Source organism: Triticum dicoccoides, chromosome 3B (assembly GCF_002162155.2).
Source record: "Triticum dicoccoides isolate Atlit2015 ecotype Zavitan chromosome 3B, WEW_v2.0, whole genome shotgun sequence".
NCBI classification, from domain to species: Eukaryota; Viridiplantae; Streptophyta; class Magnoliopsida; order Poales; family Poaceae; genus Triticum; species Triticum dicoccoides.
This window is the reverse complement of record NC_041385.1, coordinates 591,660,187-591,679,495: the sequence shown is the minus strand read 5'-3', so window position 1 is coordinate 591,679,495 and position 19,309 is coordinate 591,660,187. Positions and strand designations below refer to the sequence as shown.

The 19,309-nt window shown below is 42.6% G+C and overlaps 2 protein-coding genes across 2 annotated transcripts; both read right to left on the bottom strand.

The window, feature by feature from the left end:
• Positions 1-3,233: 3,233 nt before the first annotated feature.
• LOC119279693 lies at positions 3,234-4,032 on the bottom strand. Its single transcript, XM_037560849.1, has one exon. The coding sequence runs from the start codon at positions 4,030-4,032 to the stop codon at positions 3,352-3,354; it is 681 nt and encodes a 226-aa protein (XP_037416746.1). The 3' UTR covers positions 3,234-3,351.
• A 567-nt stretch (positions 4,033-4,599) lies between these two features.
• Positions 4,600-9,742, bottom strand: LOC119277274 (protein CHLOROPLAST ENHANCING STRESS TOLERANCE, chloroplastic-like). The gene is made up of 6 exons (XM_037558528.1): positions 9,298-9,742; positions 9,161-9,205; positions 8,822-8,935; positions 5,630-5,716; positions 5,177-5,350; positions 4,600-5,038 (listed from the first exon to the last, which is right to left on the bottom strand). Exons 1-6 carry the CDS (start codon positions 9,676-9,678, stop codon positions 4,949-4,951), a joined length of 891 nt encoding a protein of 296 aa, XP_037414425.1. The 5' UTR covers positions 9,679-9,742; the 3' UTR covers positions 4,600-4,948.
• Positions 9,743-19,309: the final 9,567 nt, after the last annotated feature.

The window sequence follows — 19,309 nt, the reverse complement described above, 5'->3', positions numbered from 1 at the left end:
GGCATGGTTCGCAAGCACCAAGTGATTCCAAAAGTCCATCAACATGGAGTTTCGTCATGCGTTTTACACCGATATGACTCAAACGGCAGTGCCACAAATAAGTTGCACTATCATTATCAACTTTGCATCTTTTGGCTTCAATATTATGAATATGTGTATCATCACTATCGAGATTCAGCAAAAATAGACCACTCATCAAGGGTGCATGACCATAAAAGATATTACTCATATAAATAGAACAACCATTATTCTCTGATTTAAATGAATAACCGTCTCACATCAAACAAGATCCAGATATAATGTTCATGCTCAACGTTGGCACCAAATAACAATTATTCAGGTCTAAAACTAATCTCGAAGGTAGATGTAGAGGTAGCGTGCCGATGGCGATCACATCGACCTTGGAACCATTTCCCACGCGCATCGTCACCTCGTCCTTAGGCAATCTTTGTTTAATCCGTAGCCCCTGTTTCGAGTTGCAAATATGAGCAACATAACCAGTATCAAATACCCAGGCGCTACTACGAGCATTACTAAGGTACACATCAATAACATGTATATCAAATATACCTTTCACTTTGCCATCCTTCTTATCCGCCAAATACTTGGGGCAGTTCCGCTTCCAGTGACCAGTCCATTTGCAGTAGAAGCACTCAGTTTCAGGCTTAGGTCCAGACTTGGGTTTCTTATCTTGAGTAGAAACTTTCTTGTCGTTCTTCTTGAAGTTCCCCTTCTTCCCTTTGCCCTTTTTCTTGAAACTAGTGGTCTTGTTGACATCAACACTTGATGCTCCTTCTTGATTTCTACCTTCGCAGCCTTTAGCATCGTGAAGAGCTCGGGGATAGTCTTGTTCATCCCTTGCATATTATAGTTCATCACGAAGCCTTTATAGCTTGGTAACAGTGATTGAAGAGCTCTGTCAATGACACTATCATCAGCAAGATCAACTCCCAGCTGAGTCAAGTGGTTATGGTACCCAGACATTCCAAGTATGTGTTCACTGACAGAACTATTCTCCTCCATTTTGTGGCTATAGAACTTGTTGGAGACTTCATATCTCTCAACTCGGGCATTTGCTTGGAATACTCTTGGAACATCTCATATGCTTCATGACGTTCAAAACGTCCTTGAAGTCCAGATTCTAAGCCGTAGAGCATGGCACACTGAACTATCGAGTAGTCATCAACACGCGTTTGCCAGGCATTCACAATGTCTGTAGTTGCTGGCGCGGGGGGTACACCTACGGTGCTTCCAGGACGTAATTCTTTTGTGCAGCAATGAGGATAATCCTTAAGTTACGGACCCAGTCCGTGTAGTTGCTGCCATCATCTTTCAACTTAGCTTTCTCTAGGAACGCATTAAAATTCAAAGGAACGGTAGCACGGGCCATTGATCTACAATAACATAGACATGCAAAATAACTATCATGACTAAGTTCATGATAAATTAAAGTTCAATTAATCGTATTACTTAAGAACTCCCACTTAGATAGACATCCCTCTAGTCATCTAAATGATCACGTGATCCAAATCAACTAAACCATGTCCGATCATCACGTGAGATGGAGTAGTTTTCAATGGTGAACATCACTATGTTGATCATATCTACTATATGATTCACGTTCGACCTTTCGGTCTCAGTGTTCCGAGGCCATATATGCATATGCTAGGCTCGTCAAGTTTAATCCGAGTATTATGCGTGTGCCAAAACTGGCTTGCACCTGTTGTATGTGAACGTAGAGCTTATCACACTCGATCATCACGTGGTGTCTCGGCACGAAGAACTGTAGCAACGGTGTCTTCTTCTATCTCTTTAATCTTCAATACAATGTTCTCCTCGGAGATCTATTTGATGTAATCTTATTTTGTGGTGTGTTTGTTGGGATCCGATGAATTGTGGGTTTATGATCAGATTATTCATTGAAATATTTTGAGGTAAACTACTCACGTATCATTGGAGATGCATCAAGATTGATGTAGAAGCCCTCCATGACCGATTTCCCTTCTAACAGAGTACCGGAGAAGGCCTCCAGGTGGGATCACAGAAGAACAGAGGCTTGCAGCGGCGGAATAATTGTTCCGGGTCTCGCTCTGGTGTTTTGGGGATTTATGCGAATTTATTGAAGTGAAATTAGGTCAAACGGAGTTACGTGGGTCCACAAGCTCAGGTGGCGCCCCGAGGGACGCGTTGTGTGAGTTTGTGGCCCTCTTGTACATATTCTGGCCACCTCTCGAAGCTTCTAGGATCCCTCCTGGTCTAGAAAAATCACCATAAAATTTTATCGTGTTTGGATTTCGTTTGGTATTGATTTATGCGAAACAAAATAATAGGCAAAAATAGGAAATGACACTGAGCACTAGGTAAATAGGTTAGTTACAAAATGATATACAATAGCATATAAAGTATCTAAGATTGATAATATAATAACATGAAACAATCAAAAATTATAAATACGCTAAAGACATATCAGGTTCCATGGCAACAGTGGTTGCTATGCTCCTTGGTTGTCCGGATGGTGAGGGGTGTAGCGGTGGGTGGTTCGGGCATTCGACCTGTCTTTGGCAGCGGCGGTGCCCGATCCGGATCAGGAGGCCGGTTCTCGCCACGACTAGTCTGGGTGCCTCCTGGTGTAAGAGGGCTATCTCACCGCATTGTATTGTCCACCGTGTAACTTGGGCGTTGTTGCTTTATATATAAAGCGGGGCGAAAGCGGCAATGTTGTCGGTCATTTACATGTTACCAGCGATGCAAATTAAGGATAGTGTGGGTCTAATTGATACTCCCTCCATTCCTTGATATAAGGTGTATAGTTTTTTGAGAAAAAACCCAAAATATAAGGTGTATTGCGTTGCACCACTCGTTTAGATAATTTTTTTAGGAATTTAATTACATTTCCTTATATCAAGCAAGCTCCTCTATTTTCTCATGTCAATTAGTCAGGTGAAATCTCGCCCAAAACTTGTGAAATTTTCCCTTCACGTGCGTTCTTTAATTTTCGTGCCAAAAACTATACACCCTAAATTTAGGAACGAAGGGAGTACTATAATTGCTAAACTTGTGCATACCTTTTGAAGGTGTGGCGGATGAGGGGGAGGGAGAGAGAGGTGTGATATTTTTGCCTTAAATCCACATCAGTACGCGGTCATTTAGCTACTTTTGCTAACTCACAACCAACATTGGGTCATAATCCAATTTCCCCACATATCAAATATGAATTGCAATATACTACAGATTACAGAAGAACAAGCATCCAACACGCAATACATGGATACGATCAATGTTTCTGAAATGCAGAAACTCAAAGAGCAATTCGGCTCAATTCAAAGTTGTCTGGCCCGGGACACTCCTCGGTCAGGCCCGTGGCGACGATGGAGAGGGACTGGAGAAAGCAGGCGGCGCCGGGAAGCTAAAGTCGAGGTCCGGCAGCATGCTCTTGCCCCGGCCCCGGCTGCTGTCGAAGACGAACGCCGCCGTGACGGGCGACTCCATGTCGACGCTGCTGCTCCGGAGCAGCTCCAGCGGCAGGTCGAAGTACGCCGACACCTCCTGATCGTCCTCCTCCGCGTCCACGCGGCCGCCGAACACCATGCCGGAGGACGACGAGCTGTGGCCGAACCTCTCCATGGAGGCCGCCTTGGACACCACGCCGCTCCGGGTAGGCTGGTCAGGCCCGGCCGTGCTCGCCGGGGCGTCTGGCTCGCTCAGGCTCATGGACTGCTGCTGCTGCATGATCGGCCGCCGCCTGGACAGGCCGGGCAGGTGCATGCAGAAAGCGCCGCACCAGAAGCCCTCGCTGCCGAACCTGTCCTGCCGCGCCGACTTCCCGTAGATGATGGACGCGTTGCTTGACATGTCGGTGACCGACGAGCCCGCGCGCGATCGCCGGCCGAACGGCGCGGCCCTGGCCGCGCCGAGATCGTCCGCAGGAGTCTTCTCCTCGTCCTCCTCCTCATCATCGTCTGCCACACGAGCTCCTCTCTTGAAGGACGCGTGGGAGGCCTGGAATGGAGCGTCTTTTTGGAAAGAACCCATGGCACCTGAGGTGAACTTGCAGGAGCTGCACTGCACGCTTCTTCATGAGCGCAAAACTAAGCAAATTGACTTCGAGGAATGGTGGAGAGCACGTCGACATCTTGCGTTGTTGTCTTCATGTCACGTTGTGCTGTTGGGCCTGTTGACCTGCCAGTGCCACCTCTTCAAATCTGCAAGGTCGAATCTGCTGTTCTTTCTGTGCAAAACTGTGGTCAGCTGTTGTCTTAGTTATGCGCATGAGCTAGTATTTCAAATCGTCCTACGTGCTTGCTACTAAGCGGCATTATTGAAAATCTTAAGAATGTCCGTAGAAAGGATACTGTTAACTAGCAAAGTGGATGGAAATCATCCATGATTTATTTACTCCCATTTTGTTTTTGCGGGAAGAAAATTTCCAGGATTCAAATACGCTCTTCAAGAGAAGCTTTGCCGGCGCAGCCTTTTCACAATAGAAAATCACGACATATACATTTATTTAAAGGAAAACATAACTACATGTACAGCATACCGTAGCAGTTTAACTTATTTACATTACGGTCTCATGGACGGCAGAAAACAATAGTAGACTAGAAGTAAGCATAGCAAGGTAAGCGAGAGAGCCGCCGTACAAAATACAGAAATGTTGAGCAATTGGTGGCTTGCAGCCCTTGCGACTTCACAGGGAGATATGGCACAGAGACTGGAACGTAAAGAAAACTGCAGAATAATCAACTTTCAGTTTCCTAGAAAAAGTCAATACTTCAAGACCTTTTCCTTTTTCGTGTAGTGTACAACCTCAGGGCTTTACAATGTTGTCATACCATTGTAGAAACTATTTTACTACGAGACTAAAAAAGGGGTGCTCATTCAACGGCATTGTAACTCGGCTTTACAAGAAAAAGGCGGCATCTTCTCCAGAAACAAAGGTGAGCAGATGCTACTGTAGAGAGTTGTAGAAAAGGATCAGCACAACCGATATTCCAATAATGACAGGAAAGGCTGTCAACAGATACAGAGCACCGTATCCCTGCAGAGCAGAATAAAATTATACATGGCTGAAAGTGGTGATAAAACAAAATCAAGCCATACGCAATTAAATGAAATGCTTTCGACTGTTTTACAGCCACAACAAATTTATGGAATATACTGAAGACAAACACCTTACCACTGCTGATGGAACTTCATCTTCATCATCCTCATCCTCTCCTTCATCTATATCAGCGGCAGAATCCCAGTCAATGTTGAGTCTTTTAGCAGCTGCCACAGGATCAATGCCCGTATCTGTGGCCTTTGCATAGACAGATCTGCCAAAGAAACCCTTGCCCTTTTGACTTTCTATCTGCACACAGAATTAGAAAATGAAAGCCGGGTTAAAACGCGGTTCTGTTAAGATTTTGTACAGAAATACATACAAAATGGGACGAGCATAACAATGGAACTGGCCCCGTAGTACCCAGAGAACAGTGAAAGCTGACCATACTACATAGACTGGAGGAAACAAGTGCTATCGGTCAAACCATCAAGGATTTGCATAGACAAAAACTACAGCCATGGTAGTCATGGGGGGGAAATTGTGGTAACCATTGCTAGGAAATAGAAATTGTATTATCAGTGTTACCTTTACATCAACGTCAGGCCATTCTGCCATCTCCTTGGCAAGCAACCTAAGAGTATCACGATTCTCTGGAATTCGTCCTTCATTAACCTATAAGTAGGCAAGGCATATCAGTGTCTGATCTGTTTGCAGGGTAATATACATGTTATCCATCATCAACTAGATGGCATCAAAATGCAATTCGTGTTTCTTATCATGTGCTATGAAGGTAGCTGGTTATCACCTATCACTTCTCAGTTGTGGATGTTAGTACGTTACATCAAGGCAGTGGCAATTTGGTTGCCGCCGTCGGGTCGACAAGAAAATCAGGGTGGTTGTATTGCAGCAGCAGATGGCCATGTGTTTGGCAAGGTTTTGCGGCAGCAAGTAAACAGAAAGGAAGCGAGTCCTTTATGTAAGTATAGGATTTGGACAATGACAATTGTATAAGAAAAGGTCTAATAAATCTAATCATATTAAGAGAGATCAAGGTCCTAGGCATCCACTATATCAGGATGTCATGTATATATGTCTGGGAGACTCTCAAGTTATTCTCTCATCTCAACCCATGTCTAACCCAATCCCCATTAGTCATGCCGTCTGGCTATCTCCAGCATGGCAGTTACCCATTGTGAATCAACGTTCGTAGCATTTGATATCAGAGTCGTCCACCATCGGTTTTGCTTTTGCTGCCAAGAAAATGTCACAAAGGATACACTGTGTCATGATTCATCATATTATCTACCTATCACAGTGAGTGTGCTTCATCGAGTCTCTGGTCCTTATGGAAGAGTAAAAAAACATTGATCAAGGAAATTCACCAGTCGTGGCCTTTGTCAAATATGGTTTGTACCACGATGCAACACGAGCTTAGTCTACAAGATTACAACATCTATGATGGCTACTGTCAACTTGGTATCAAGTTACTCTCTGTTGTTGAGCACATTAGGTGTAACAAAGTTGGCAGGGGCGACACCACAAGCAGTGGCAGCGACAGCTCAACAAGAAGCAGCTGTTGAGCAGACGCCTCCCCTGCCATCGAGACTGGAGAAGTTGCAAGTGTCATCGCTTAAAGAGCAAGCGGTGGCGGTGAGCACAGAGGTAGAGCAGACTATTTGGCCCATGATGCTCATGATGTTCAGTCCGCCCAGCAGCAGGAGAACATCAAGCAGATGTGCATGCGTTGCAACTTGCAAGCATGTCGTTGTCCCAAAGTCATGGTCCACATGCATGTCTTGGAGAAGGGCAACATGTTCAAATGAGTTAGGAGATGAAGTTTCATGTGACAGAACTAGGATCCATCAAGTCCATGTCCAGAATAAAGATAAAACTCCCTGCACAGGTTTCAGTGCATGCATGAAATTGGCGGCAGCGGTGCTCACGCAGCTGAGAACAATCAGACAAACAATTGGCATAGAGCAGGGCATTTTTTCAGCGTGAATCTGAAGTGTTGATACCGATGCATAAGATTGTGAGCATAGACCAGCCAATGGCAGATCAGCAGATGTACTTCAGCATGGATTTGCATGGGAGTAAGGAGATGGATTAGGTCATGAAGTTCGGCTCACAGTGCCCAAGTGAAAGTAGGGAACTTGAGTTGGTTCTCAAGTATGATTGGAAAAGCAAAACACCATCAACAAAATGTTAACCGGATTGTGCTATTTCCCTATTATTGTATGGCTTGTTTACTTGCAACCGTCTGCATCGGGGAGACTGAATTGGAAAGGTTAATTTGCATACAAGGAGTCCAAACAGAGAAGGAAGGAGAATTCAGTTTCTATATGAACACAAGGCTATATACAGGAACTGCAAGAAAATGATGTGTTAAACTGCAACACAAGACCAGTCCTGTACGGATTTCTTGCTCATTTATTTGCCTTTCATACCTCAGTCTTTTAAGTGCCATGAGTTTACTTCGATGTGTGCAGCAGGATGAAAGCGATAAAAGCAGCAGCTATGGTACAGTAGAAGGCACTACCAGCAAGGCAATTCACACAAAACCCTAATTTGCAGATATGCTTTTACTTGATGCCCAACGTTTCAATAGTGGGCATATATCCCAGGTTCATACAAGCAATCCCAAAAGTACAGAACAATGGCAAGAATGTGCCACTAGCCGCAACCTTGAGGACAAGCCGCTTATCCGGGAGGGGTGTAGTGTTGTTGACATTAGTATGTTGCACCAAGGCAGTGGCAATTTGGTCGCGGCTGGTCAGCAAGAAGACTAGGGTGGTCGTATGAGATGGTCATGTGTTTGTCAAGGGCAAGCGGCAGAAAGTAAACAGAAAAGAGGAAAGTCATTTAGCAAAGTATAGGATTACAAAAGAGTTCAATTGCATAAGAAAAGGTCAAATAGGAATAATCATATTAAAAGAGGTCAAGGTCCAAGACATTCACTATAAAAGGATTTCATGTATCTATGTATGGAGACAAAGAACAGTCAAACTATTCTCTCATCTCAACCTATGTCTAGCCAATCCCCCTAGCTTGCCGCCGGGTATCTTCAGAACAGTAGTTATCCTGTTGTGAATCAAGGTTTGCAACATTAACAGTGCTAATGATGCATGCCGAAGCTATTAGACAAGAACTTTAACTAATGAGGCCTTTTACTGAGACCCGTCACGAAGAACTACTATAACAAGCTGTTCAACATCCAGAAAGATGTTATGTTGCCATGTCTGAATTTCAAGAGTGAGAACAGAAACCATATGCCAGTATTTATCAAGCAGCTTACTTGTGGATTCATGTCCAATATAAATTTGACATGAATTATCAACTTTTGAAAGCTAGTAATTCATGAATAAGCATTAAGGGGATAACCTCAGGGTATCAAATTGTAAATATGGTGACAGAGACAGGGTATTTGGTTGCAAATAACTAATCATAATGTCATAGCAGGTAGAAAGTGGAATAAACATAAGATATTTACCAGGGGACACAATTTCTTATGTTACAACTGGAAAGGGCATGCCTAGGCCTACAGTTGTGCACTATCATTTGAATATCAAATAATAGCAATGTGCAGGTAGCATAGCCTTTTTGGTTTGCATTTTAAATGTAGCATAGCTAGACAACAAAATATCCGGATATTCGCCGGATCATTACAGATGGATGAAATGTTAGTCACCGAGCAACAATTCACAAAAGGAAAAGCAAAAAAGGAATATTAACTTGTACACATCTGCGAGATGCACGTCGCAGGGAAGAGTAATTTACCTCAACCAAAGCATCAGCTAAATCATCCCTGGTAAGTTCGTCAGGATCCTCTATGCCTAGCAGTCTCTTCCTTTCTACATCTCTCGGGTCCTCAATCATGATAGTTAACTTAACCTGCGATGCAACCCGAAAGAAAACAAAAATTTCTAAGTTCTCGTAGGCAAATACAAACATGCAAACTCCAAGGTCCAGCAACGAGAGCTGCGATCACAAAAACAGCATGCAAACTCCAAGCCTGTGGACGCCCCTCAAAATGTGGAAATTCTACTGACACGGAAACAATTGACGCAGTTGGTACCACTATCCACAGAAAAATAAGTAACAGAGAAAATTCTATACCTCACCGAAGGTCATATCTCTGTTCTTCTGAAGAAGTTCCAGCACCTGATATCACATCCAACCAATATACCAAGTAAATAATAACTCATCCAGATAATGCAACCCAGGAGAAAAAGAAGAGGCTGGAGACCACGGACCCTTTTGATCTCGCGTATGTTCTCCAGGTCCTCGGGGCTGGCGTCCGCCGGCGGCTCGGCGGAAACCGCGACCGCGCCTGCCTCTGCATCGAAGTTAATCGGCAGCTCAGAGTCACCCTCTCCGAACTCTCCTTCGGAGGTGATGGGGGCGTCGGAGACTCCAGGCTCCTCCTGCCCGAGCGACGCGGCTATGCCGCGGCGACGGTGCCGACGGGACGGCCAGGCGTTGGCAGCGCAGGGGAGGAGGAGGCTGTGGTGGTGGTGGGGGAGGGAGAGGAGAGAGCTCGGTGACGCCGGGATGGCGAGGAGATGGGGAGAGGCGAGGCGGTGGCGAGCTGGTGTGAGCAGGGGCGGAGCGGAGGGTGGCGATAGCAGCGCCATTTGGCTCCGGCCAGCGGCGGTGGCGGCTTATCTCTTTCGGGTCGGGGCATCTCGGCTCGCGGCCGCACGGTTTGGGACATGACGCGGTGTTGATTTTCTGGCGGGCCCCGAGCAGCAGGACTGTAGCGAGCGGGCCGGCTTAATGTAGTTCTGAATAAGAAGAACTGGGCTGTCTAGGCCTAAAATGGTATTCGGGTCTCGGTCCGAACAACTTGGCGATAAGATCACTAGTTATTTCTTCTCAAAAATAAATATAATCACTACTCCCTCCCTCTGTCCCAAAATATAAGAACGTTTTTAACACTACACTAGTATCGAAAACGTTCTTATATTATGGGACGGAGGGAGTAGTTATTAAATGTGCCTATAGTCATCAAAGGGCCCCCTCTCAAAAATAAGTTTTTCTTTGCGGGGGACAAAAATAAGTTATTAAAGGAGTATTACTAAAAAACGTTAAAGGCTTACGTTGGCACAATGCATGTGTGTCACTTATTGCCATCACGAAGTCTTGATGGGGTTTTCACTAGTTTGAGACGTATGGAGAGGGTTGTATATTTTTGTGAGATCCATTTCTTTAAACGACAATACCTTGTGAACCGTGGGTCCAAATTACAAAACCATTTCACCGTTGCATTCCCCGTGACGAGAGCTTCGAAATTAGACCCCATATTAAACATGTCCCGACGGCATGCTTGTCATGGAAGACATGTATTGATCCCGTGTATGGCTTCTAGTACGATGAATTGCCATCAGACGTTTTAGCCTAACTTGACAGTGAAGAAAATGTTACCACTACGAGCCATCCGAACGTGACGAGGGAGTGCGACGGGGGACAAATGGTGATGGTGAGGGGTGCTGAGGGTGACGGCGACGGCGCGGCGGCCCTGTCGCCTCCACCGGAACCTCCTCTTGTGGTGTATCTGAGGTCGCCGCCGGCGGCACTAAAGGGATCGCCACCGCGATCGGAGACAAGTGGTTCGGCCGCTTCGGCGGATCTGGATCAGATCGGGGGATACCTGAACCCGACGTGATGGAGAATTCGGTTTGGTGACGTTCGGGCATCCGGACAATGGAGAGAGGGATTTCTCTATGCGCATTATCCGTCGAGATGGACGACGGTGAGAGATCACGATGGGGGATTCTTGGCGGACGGTACCTTGACGTCGACGAGAAGATCACTGTAGGTACGCGTTTGTTAATCAATGTTTTCGAGGTTTGTGTTGTTAGTTGCATGAAGGGGGAGTCGATCGTGAAAGATCAGATCGAGGTCGTCGATCTTAGGGCGAAGCCTGCACCCTCGAAGTCGCGGTTCGGGGGATGCTTTTGGGTCTTAGCCGATGAGAAAGATGACGAGGAGGAGGACGATTAGCCCGCTGATTACCCGGAGGAGAAGCCTCGGATGCGGCCGGTGTCGTCAGAACCTGCAGCATCGTTGCAGTTGGAGATCGGCGGAAGGCATAAGAAGGACGTGGCATTCGGTCCAAGATCTCCTTCATCGGCGCCGAAGACGAAGCCTTGGATCGGTCCTCTCCCCAAGGTGAGTGTGTCGGCTATTACTTTGTCAGATTTTTTTCCACCAGAGGTGTGGACGAATGTCACTAGGAAGAAGAAGAAGAAGAAAAAGGGTGCTCCCGCGGTCGTCTGGTCGTCCACGGTGAACGGCGAGGTTCGTCAGATCTGTGCAGAGTGACAGGAGCGTTTGAAATCGTTGTTGGGCCGAGATGGGCCGGTGAAATTTGACTCTGAATCATACCTCGTTAGGAATAGGTATGAGGCCCAGAGACCTAGCGAGACGATTGATCAGAGGGTAAGGATCGACGTGCATGTTGATACGTCTCCAACGTATCTATAATTTTTGATTGTTCCATGCTATTATATTGCCCCTTTTGGATGTTTATGGGTTTTATTTTACACATTTATATCATTTTTGGGACTAACCTACTAACCGGAGGCCCAGCCCATATTGCTGTTTTTTTTGCCTATTTCAGTATTTCAAAGAAAAGGAATATCAAACGGAGTCCAAACGGAATGAAACCTTCGGAACCGTGATTTTTGGAACGAACGTGATCCGGAGAGCTTGGAGTGCAAGTCAAGAAGCTCCCGAGGGCCCCACGAGATAGGGGGCCGCCCCCCTGTAGGGCGCGCCCCCTGTCTCGTGGGCCCCTCAGGCGGCCACCAACGTACTTCTTCCTCCTATATATACCTACGTACCCCGAAAACATCCAGGGGCACCACGAAACACAATTTCCACCGCCGTAACCTTCTGTATCCGCGAGATCCCATCTTGGAGCCTTCCCGGCACTTTGCCGGAGGGGGAATCAACCATGGAGGTCCTCTACATCAACATCCTTGCCCCTCCGATGAGTTGTGAGTAGTTTACCACAGACCTACGGGTCCATAGTTATTAGCTAGATGGCTTCTTCTCTCTTTTTGGATCTCAATACAATGTTCTCCCCCTCTCTTGTGGAGATCTATTCTAAGTAAACTCTTTTTGTGGTGTGTTTGTCGAGATCCGATGAATTGTGGGTTTATGATCAAGTTTATCTATGAATAATATTTGAATCTTCTCTGAATTCTTTTATGTATGATTGAGTTATCTTTGCAAGTCTCTTCGAATTATCAGTTTGGTTTGGCCTACTAGATTGGTTTTTCTTGCCATGGGAGAAGTGCTTAGCTTTGGGTTCAATCTTACGGTGTCCTTACCTAGTGACAAGAAAGGGTTGCAAGGCACGTATTGTATTGTTGCCATCAAGGATAACAAGATGGGGTTTATATCATATTGCATGAGTTTATCCCTCTACATCATGTCATCTTGCTTAATGTGTTACTCTGTTCTTATGAACTTAATACTCTAGATGCAGGCAGGAGTCGGCCGATGTGTGGAGTAATAGTAGTAGATGCAGGCAGGAGCCGGTGTACTTGTTATGGACGTGATGCCTATATACATAATCATGCCTAGATAATCTCATAACTATGCGCTTTTCTATCAATTGCTCGACAGTAATTTGTTCACCCACCGTAATACTTATGCTATCTTGAGAGAAGCCACTAGTGAAACCTATGGCCCCCGGGTCTATCTCTTATCATATTTGCTTTCAATCTACCTTTATTTGCATCTTTACTTTTTGCATCATACTATCTTTATTAGATCTCACTTTCGCAAGTGGCCGTGAAGGGATTGACAACCCCTTTATTGCGTTGGTTGCGAGTTCTCAGTTTGTTTGTGTAGGTGCGTGGGACTTTTGAGGAGCCTCCTACTGAATTGATACCTTGGTTCTCAAAACTGAGGGAAATACTTATGCTACACTTTGCTGCATCACCCTCTCCTCTTCGAGGAAAACCAACGCAAGCTCAAGACGTAGCAAGAAGGATTTCTGGCGCCGTTGCCGGGGAGGTCTTCGCTCAAGTCAAGACATACCAAGTACCCATCACAAACCCATCTCCCTCGCATTTACATTATTTGCCATTTGCCTTTCATTTTCCTCTTCCCCACTTCACCCTTGCCATTTTATTCGCCCTCTCTTTCCCAATCTCCTCCTCTCTTTTCGCTTGCCGTTTTTCTGTTTGCTTGTGTGTTGGATTACTTGTTGCCATGGCGCAAGATAATACCAAATTGTGTGACTTCTCGAATACCAATAATAATGATTTCCTTAGTACTCTGATTGCTCCTCTTAATGATGTTGAGTCTTGTGAAATCAATACCGCTTTGCTGAATCTTGTTATGAAAGATCAATTCGTCGGCCTCCCTAGTGAAGATGCCGCTACTCATCTAAACAATTTTGTTGATTTGTGTGATATGCAAAAGAAGAAAGATACGGATAACAATATTGTCAAATTGAAGTTATTTCCCTTTTCACTTAGAGATCGTGCTAAAGTTTGGTTTTCGTCTTTGCCTAAAAATAGTATTGATTCTTGGAACAAGTGCAAAGATGCTTTTATCTCTAAGTATTTTCCTCCCACTAAGATCATCACTCTTAGGAACGATATTATGAATTTTAAACAACTTGATCATGAGCATGTTGCCCAATCTTGGGAAAGAATGAAATTGATGCTTCGCAATTGCCCTACTCATGGTTTGAATTTATGGATGATCATACAAAAATTTTATGCCGGTTTGAACTTTGCTTCTGAAAATCTCTTAGATTCGGCCGCGGGAGGCACCTTTATGGAAATCACGTTAGGAGATGCTACAAAATTGCTTGATAATATTATGGCTAATTATTCTCAATGGCACACCGAAAGATCTTCTAGTAAAAAAGTGCATGCTATAGAGGAAATCAATGTTTTGAGTGGAAAGATGGATGAACTTATGAAGATGGTTGCTACTAAAAATACTCCTCTTGATCCCAATGATATGCCTTTGTCTTCCTTGATTGAGAATAATAATGAATCTATGGATGTGAATTTTGTTGGTAGGAATAGTTTTGGAAACAATGCTTATAGAGGACATTTTAATGCTAGACCGTTCCCTAGTAATTCCTCTAATAATTATGGAAATTCCTACAGTAATTCTTATGGTAATTTTAATAAGATGCCCTCTGATTTTGAGAATAGTGTGAAAAAATTTATGATTTCTCAAAAGAATTTTAATGCTTTGCTTGAAGAAAAATTGCTCAAAGTTGATGATTTGGCTAGGAACATTGATAGACTGTCGCTTGATGTTGATTCTCTTAAAATTAGATCTTCTCCTCCTAAGCATGATATGAATGAGTCTCTCAAAGTAATGAGAATTTCCATTGATGAGTGTAAGGAAAGAACCGCCAGATTGCGTGCTAAAAAAGAAAGCTTTATAAAAGCGTGTTCTTCTAGTTTCCATGAAAATAATGATGAGGATCTTAAAGTTATTGATGCGTCTCCGATTAGATCTACGTTTTGTGATATGAATTTTGATGATTATGGGACTGATGATGAATCAACTTTGCCTAGAAGGCGTCCCAAGAATTCGGAATCTTTAGATCTTAATGCTAAATTTGGTAAAAGTGAGATTGGAGAATCCTCAACTTCTAATAATATTGAACCCACTATCTTGGATTTCAAGGAATTTGATTATGATAATTGCTCTTTAAAAGGTTGTATTTCCTTGTTGCAATCCGTTGTTAATTCTCCTCATGCTTATAGTCAAAACAAAGCTTTTACCAAACATATTGTTGACGCCTTGATGCAATCTTATGATGAAAAACTTAATTTGGAAGTTTCTATACCTAGAAAACTTAATGATGAGTGGGAACCTACTATAAAGATTAGAATTAAAGATTATGAGTGTTTTGCTTTGTGTGATTTGGGTGCTAGTGTTTCCACGATTCCGAAAACTTTATGTGATATTCTAGGTTTCCATGATCTTGATGATTGCTCTTTAAATTTGCACCTTGCAGATTCCACCATTAAAAAGCCTATGGGAAGGATCAATGATGTTCTTATTGTTGCAAATAGAAATTTGGTGCCCTTAGATTTTATCGTTCTTGATATAGATTGCAATCTCTCTTGCCCTATTATTCTTGGTAGACCTTTCCTTAGAACGATTGATGCGATTATTGATATGAAGGAAGGGAACATTAGATTCCAATTTCCCTTAAAGAAAGGCATGGAGCACTTTCCAAGAAACAAAGTCAAATTACCTTATGAATCTATCATGCGTGCTACTTATGAATTTAGTGCCAAAGATGGCACTCGTTAGATCTATCTTTGTTTTTATGCCTAGCTAGGGGCGTTAAACGATAGCGCTAGTTGGGAGGCAACCCAATTTAATTTATGTTTTTGGTTTTTGCTCCTGTTTAGTAATAAATCTTGCATCTACCTTCTGTTTAGATGTGTTTTTATATTTTAATTAGTGTTTGTGCCAAGTAAAACCTATAGGATAACCTACGATGATAGTTGATTTGATTCTGCTGAAATACAGAAACTTTGCGCGTACGAATATAATTTTGTTAAATCACAGGAACATGCTTTTGCATTGATTCTTTTTGCTGCTGTTTAATAAACAAATTTTCCAGGACTTCCTATTTTGGTAGGATTTTTAGAGTTCCAGAAGTTTGCGTTAGTTGCAGATTACTACAGACTGTTCTGTTTTTGACAGATTCTGTTTTTTATGTGTTGTTTGCTTATTTCAATGCATCTATGGCTAGTAAATTAGTTTATGAACCATAAGGAAGTTGGAATACAGTAGGTTTAGGACAACGCTAACGCCCATACGTGTGGTGGGAGCCAAACCCGCCCACACGCCCTATAGCACACAGACTACGCCATGTCACCGCATGCATTCATGTGGAAATCTTTTTGGATTTTCTATTTTTAAAATGTTTTATCTCTTAAATGAAAAATCCAATTGAAGATCCGTTTTTACCATTAAATCCCTCGCGACGAGATCTTCGAAACTAGATCTCATATCAATATATTTCGACGAAACTTTTTTTGTTTAAAAGTTGCCGTGTCTATTGCACATGAATTGCCACGATGTTCACACTGAAGTTGACATGATATGTTTCAGCTATTTTCTTCTACATTTAAAAATAAATTTTGACATATTATAAAACAGGGAATTAAGAAATTAGACTTGCCATGCACCATAAATTAAAATTGCCATGATACATGCACTTAAAATTGCCATGGTTCATACAAAAAAAATATTTTTATGGTCAAAGTACTAGAATTGTCAGCATCAAAAAACTAAAATTGCCATGATCTACAAACTAAAATTGCCACATGGCAACTTTAGTGTAAGCACTATGGCAACTACAGTGTAAACATCATGGCAACTTTTGGGCAAATTTTTTTTTTGTCGAAACATATCAACATGGGGTCTAGTTTTGAAGATCTCGTCGAGACGGATTTAATGGTGAAAACAGATTTTTAATTCGCTTTTTTAATTAGGAGATAAAACATTTGAAGCTGAAAACCAAAAAGATTTCTGATGATGTCATCTGTTCATATGTGGCAAAATGAGTGGTGATGGAGGTGTGTGGGCGATGTGCAAACGTCCACACGTGTGGGCGTTAGTTTTTCCGTAGGTTTAACACCAAATTAAATAAAGAATGAGTTCATTACAGTACCTTATGTGGTGATTTTGTTTTCTTTCACTAACGGAGCTTATAAGATTTCCTGTTGAGTTTTGTGTTGTGAAGTTTTCAAGTTTTGGATAAAGCTTTTATGGACTATGAAATAAGGAGTGGCAAGAGCCTAAGCTTGGGGATGCCCAAGGCACCCCAAGATATTCAAGAATAGCCAAAAGCCTAAGCTTGGGGATGCCCCGGGAAGGCATCCCGTCTCTCGTCTTCGTTCATTGGTAACTTTACTTGGAGCTATATTTTTATTCACTACATGATATGTGTTTTGCTTGGAGCGTCGTGTACTATATTAGTCTTTGTTTTTTAGTTTACCACAATCATCCTTGCTGTGCACACCTTTTGGGAGAAGCCTATTTGATTAGAATTTGCTAGAATACTCTATGTGCTTCACTTATATCTTTTGAGCTTGATAGTTTTTGCTCTACTGCTTCACTTATATTTTTTAGAGTACGGTGGTGTCTTAATTTTGAAGAAATTTCTAGTCTCTCATGCCTCACCTATATCTTTTTGAGAGTCTTTTAGAACAGCATGGTATTTGCTATGGTCACAAAGTTTGTCCTAGAATGATGAGCATCCAAATTGGGTATAATAAAAACTATCATAGAAAAAGAATTGGATGCTATGATCAATTTGATGCTTGATAATTGTTTTGAGATATATAAGTAGTAATGTTAGGGTCATGCTAGTGGGTAATTATGAAATTGAGAAATACTTTTGTTGAAGTTGGCAAATCCCGTAGCATGCACGTATGGTAAAAGTTGTGTGACAAATTTGTTGCATGAGGTGCTCTTTTGATTGTCTTCCTTATGAGTGGCAGTTGGGGACGAGCGATGGTCTTTTCCTACCAATCTATCCCTCTTGGGGCATGCGTAGTAGTACTTTGCTTCGAGGGCTAAGTAGACTTTTGCAATAAGTATATGAGTTCTTTTGGACTAATGTGAGTCCATGGATATATGCACACTCATCCTTCCACTTTGCTAGCCTTTATTATTACCGCGCAACTTTCACTGGTATCATAAACCCTTTATTTACCTTCCTCAAAACAGCCACCATACCTACCTATTATGGCATTTCCATAGCCATTCCGAGATATATTGCCATGCAACTTTCCACCATTCTGTTTACTATGACACGTTTCATCATTGTCATATTGCTCTTTGCATGATCATGTAGTTGACATCGTATTTGTGGCAAGGACACTTTCATAATTTTCATACATGTCGCTCTTGATTCATTATATATCCCGGTACACCGCCGGAGGCATTCATATAGAGTCATATCTTGTTCTAGCTTTGAGTTGTAAATCCATAAAAGTGTGATGATCTTCATTATTAGAGCATTGTCCTAGTGAGGAAAGGATGATGAAGGCTATGATTTCCCCACAAGTCGGGATGAGACTTCGGACTTTACAAAAAAGAAAAAAATGAGAAAAAGAAAAAAAATAGAAAGGCCAAAAAGAAAGAAAAAAAGAAAGGCCAAAGAAAAAAAAATGAGAGAAAAAGAGAGAAGGGACAATGCTACTATCTCTTTTTCCACACTTGTGCTTCAAAGTAGCACCATGATCTTCATGATAGAGAGTCTCCTATGTTGGCACTTTCATATACTAAGTGGGAATTTTTCATTATAGAACTTGGCTTGTATATTCCAATGATGGGCTTCCTCAAAATGCCCTAGGTCTTCGTCAGCAAGCAAGTTGGATGCACACCCACTTAGTTTCTTTCGTTGAGCTTTCATATATTTATAGCTCTAGTGCATCTGTTGCATGGCAATCGCTACTCACTCACATTGATATCTATTAATGGGCATCTCTATATAGCCCGTTAGTACGCCTAGTTGATGTGAGATTATCTTCTCCCTCTTTTTGTCCTCACAACCACCACCATATACCACCATAGTGTTATGTCCATGGCTTACTCTCATGTATTGCGTAAGAGTTGAAAAAGCTGAAGCGCGTTAAAAAGTATGAAACAATTGCTCGGCTCGTCATCGGGGTTGTGCATGATGGGAGTATTTTGTGTAATGAAAATGAAGCATGGCCTAACTATATGATTTTGTAGGGATAAGCTTTCTTTAGCTATGTTATTTTGATAGGACATGATTATTTGTTAGTATGCTTTGAAGCATTATTATTTTTATGTTCTATAAGCTTTTATTTTGAATCATTTGGATCTGAACATTCATGCCACAATAAAGAAAATTACATTGAGAATTATGCTAGGTAGCATTCCACATCAAAAATTTCTTTTTATCATTTACCTACTCGAGGATGAGCAGGAATTAAGCTTGGGGATGCTTGATACGTCTCCAACGTATCTATAATTTTTTATTTCCATGCTATTATATTACCCCTTTGGGATGTTTATGGGCTTTATTTTACACATTTATATCATTTTTGGGACTAACCTAGTAACCGGAGGCCCAACCCATATTGCTGTTTTTTGCCTATTTCAGTATTTCGAAGAAAAGGAATATCAAACAGAGTCCAAACGGAATGAAACCTTCGGGATCGTGATTTTTCGAACGAACGTGATCCGGAGAGCTTGGAGTGCAAGTCAAGAAGCTTCCGAGGG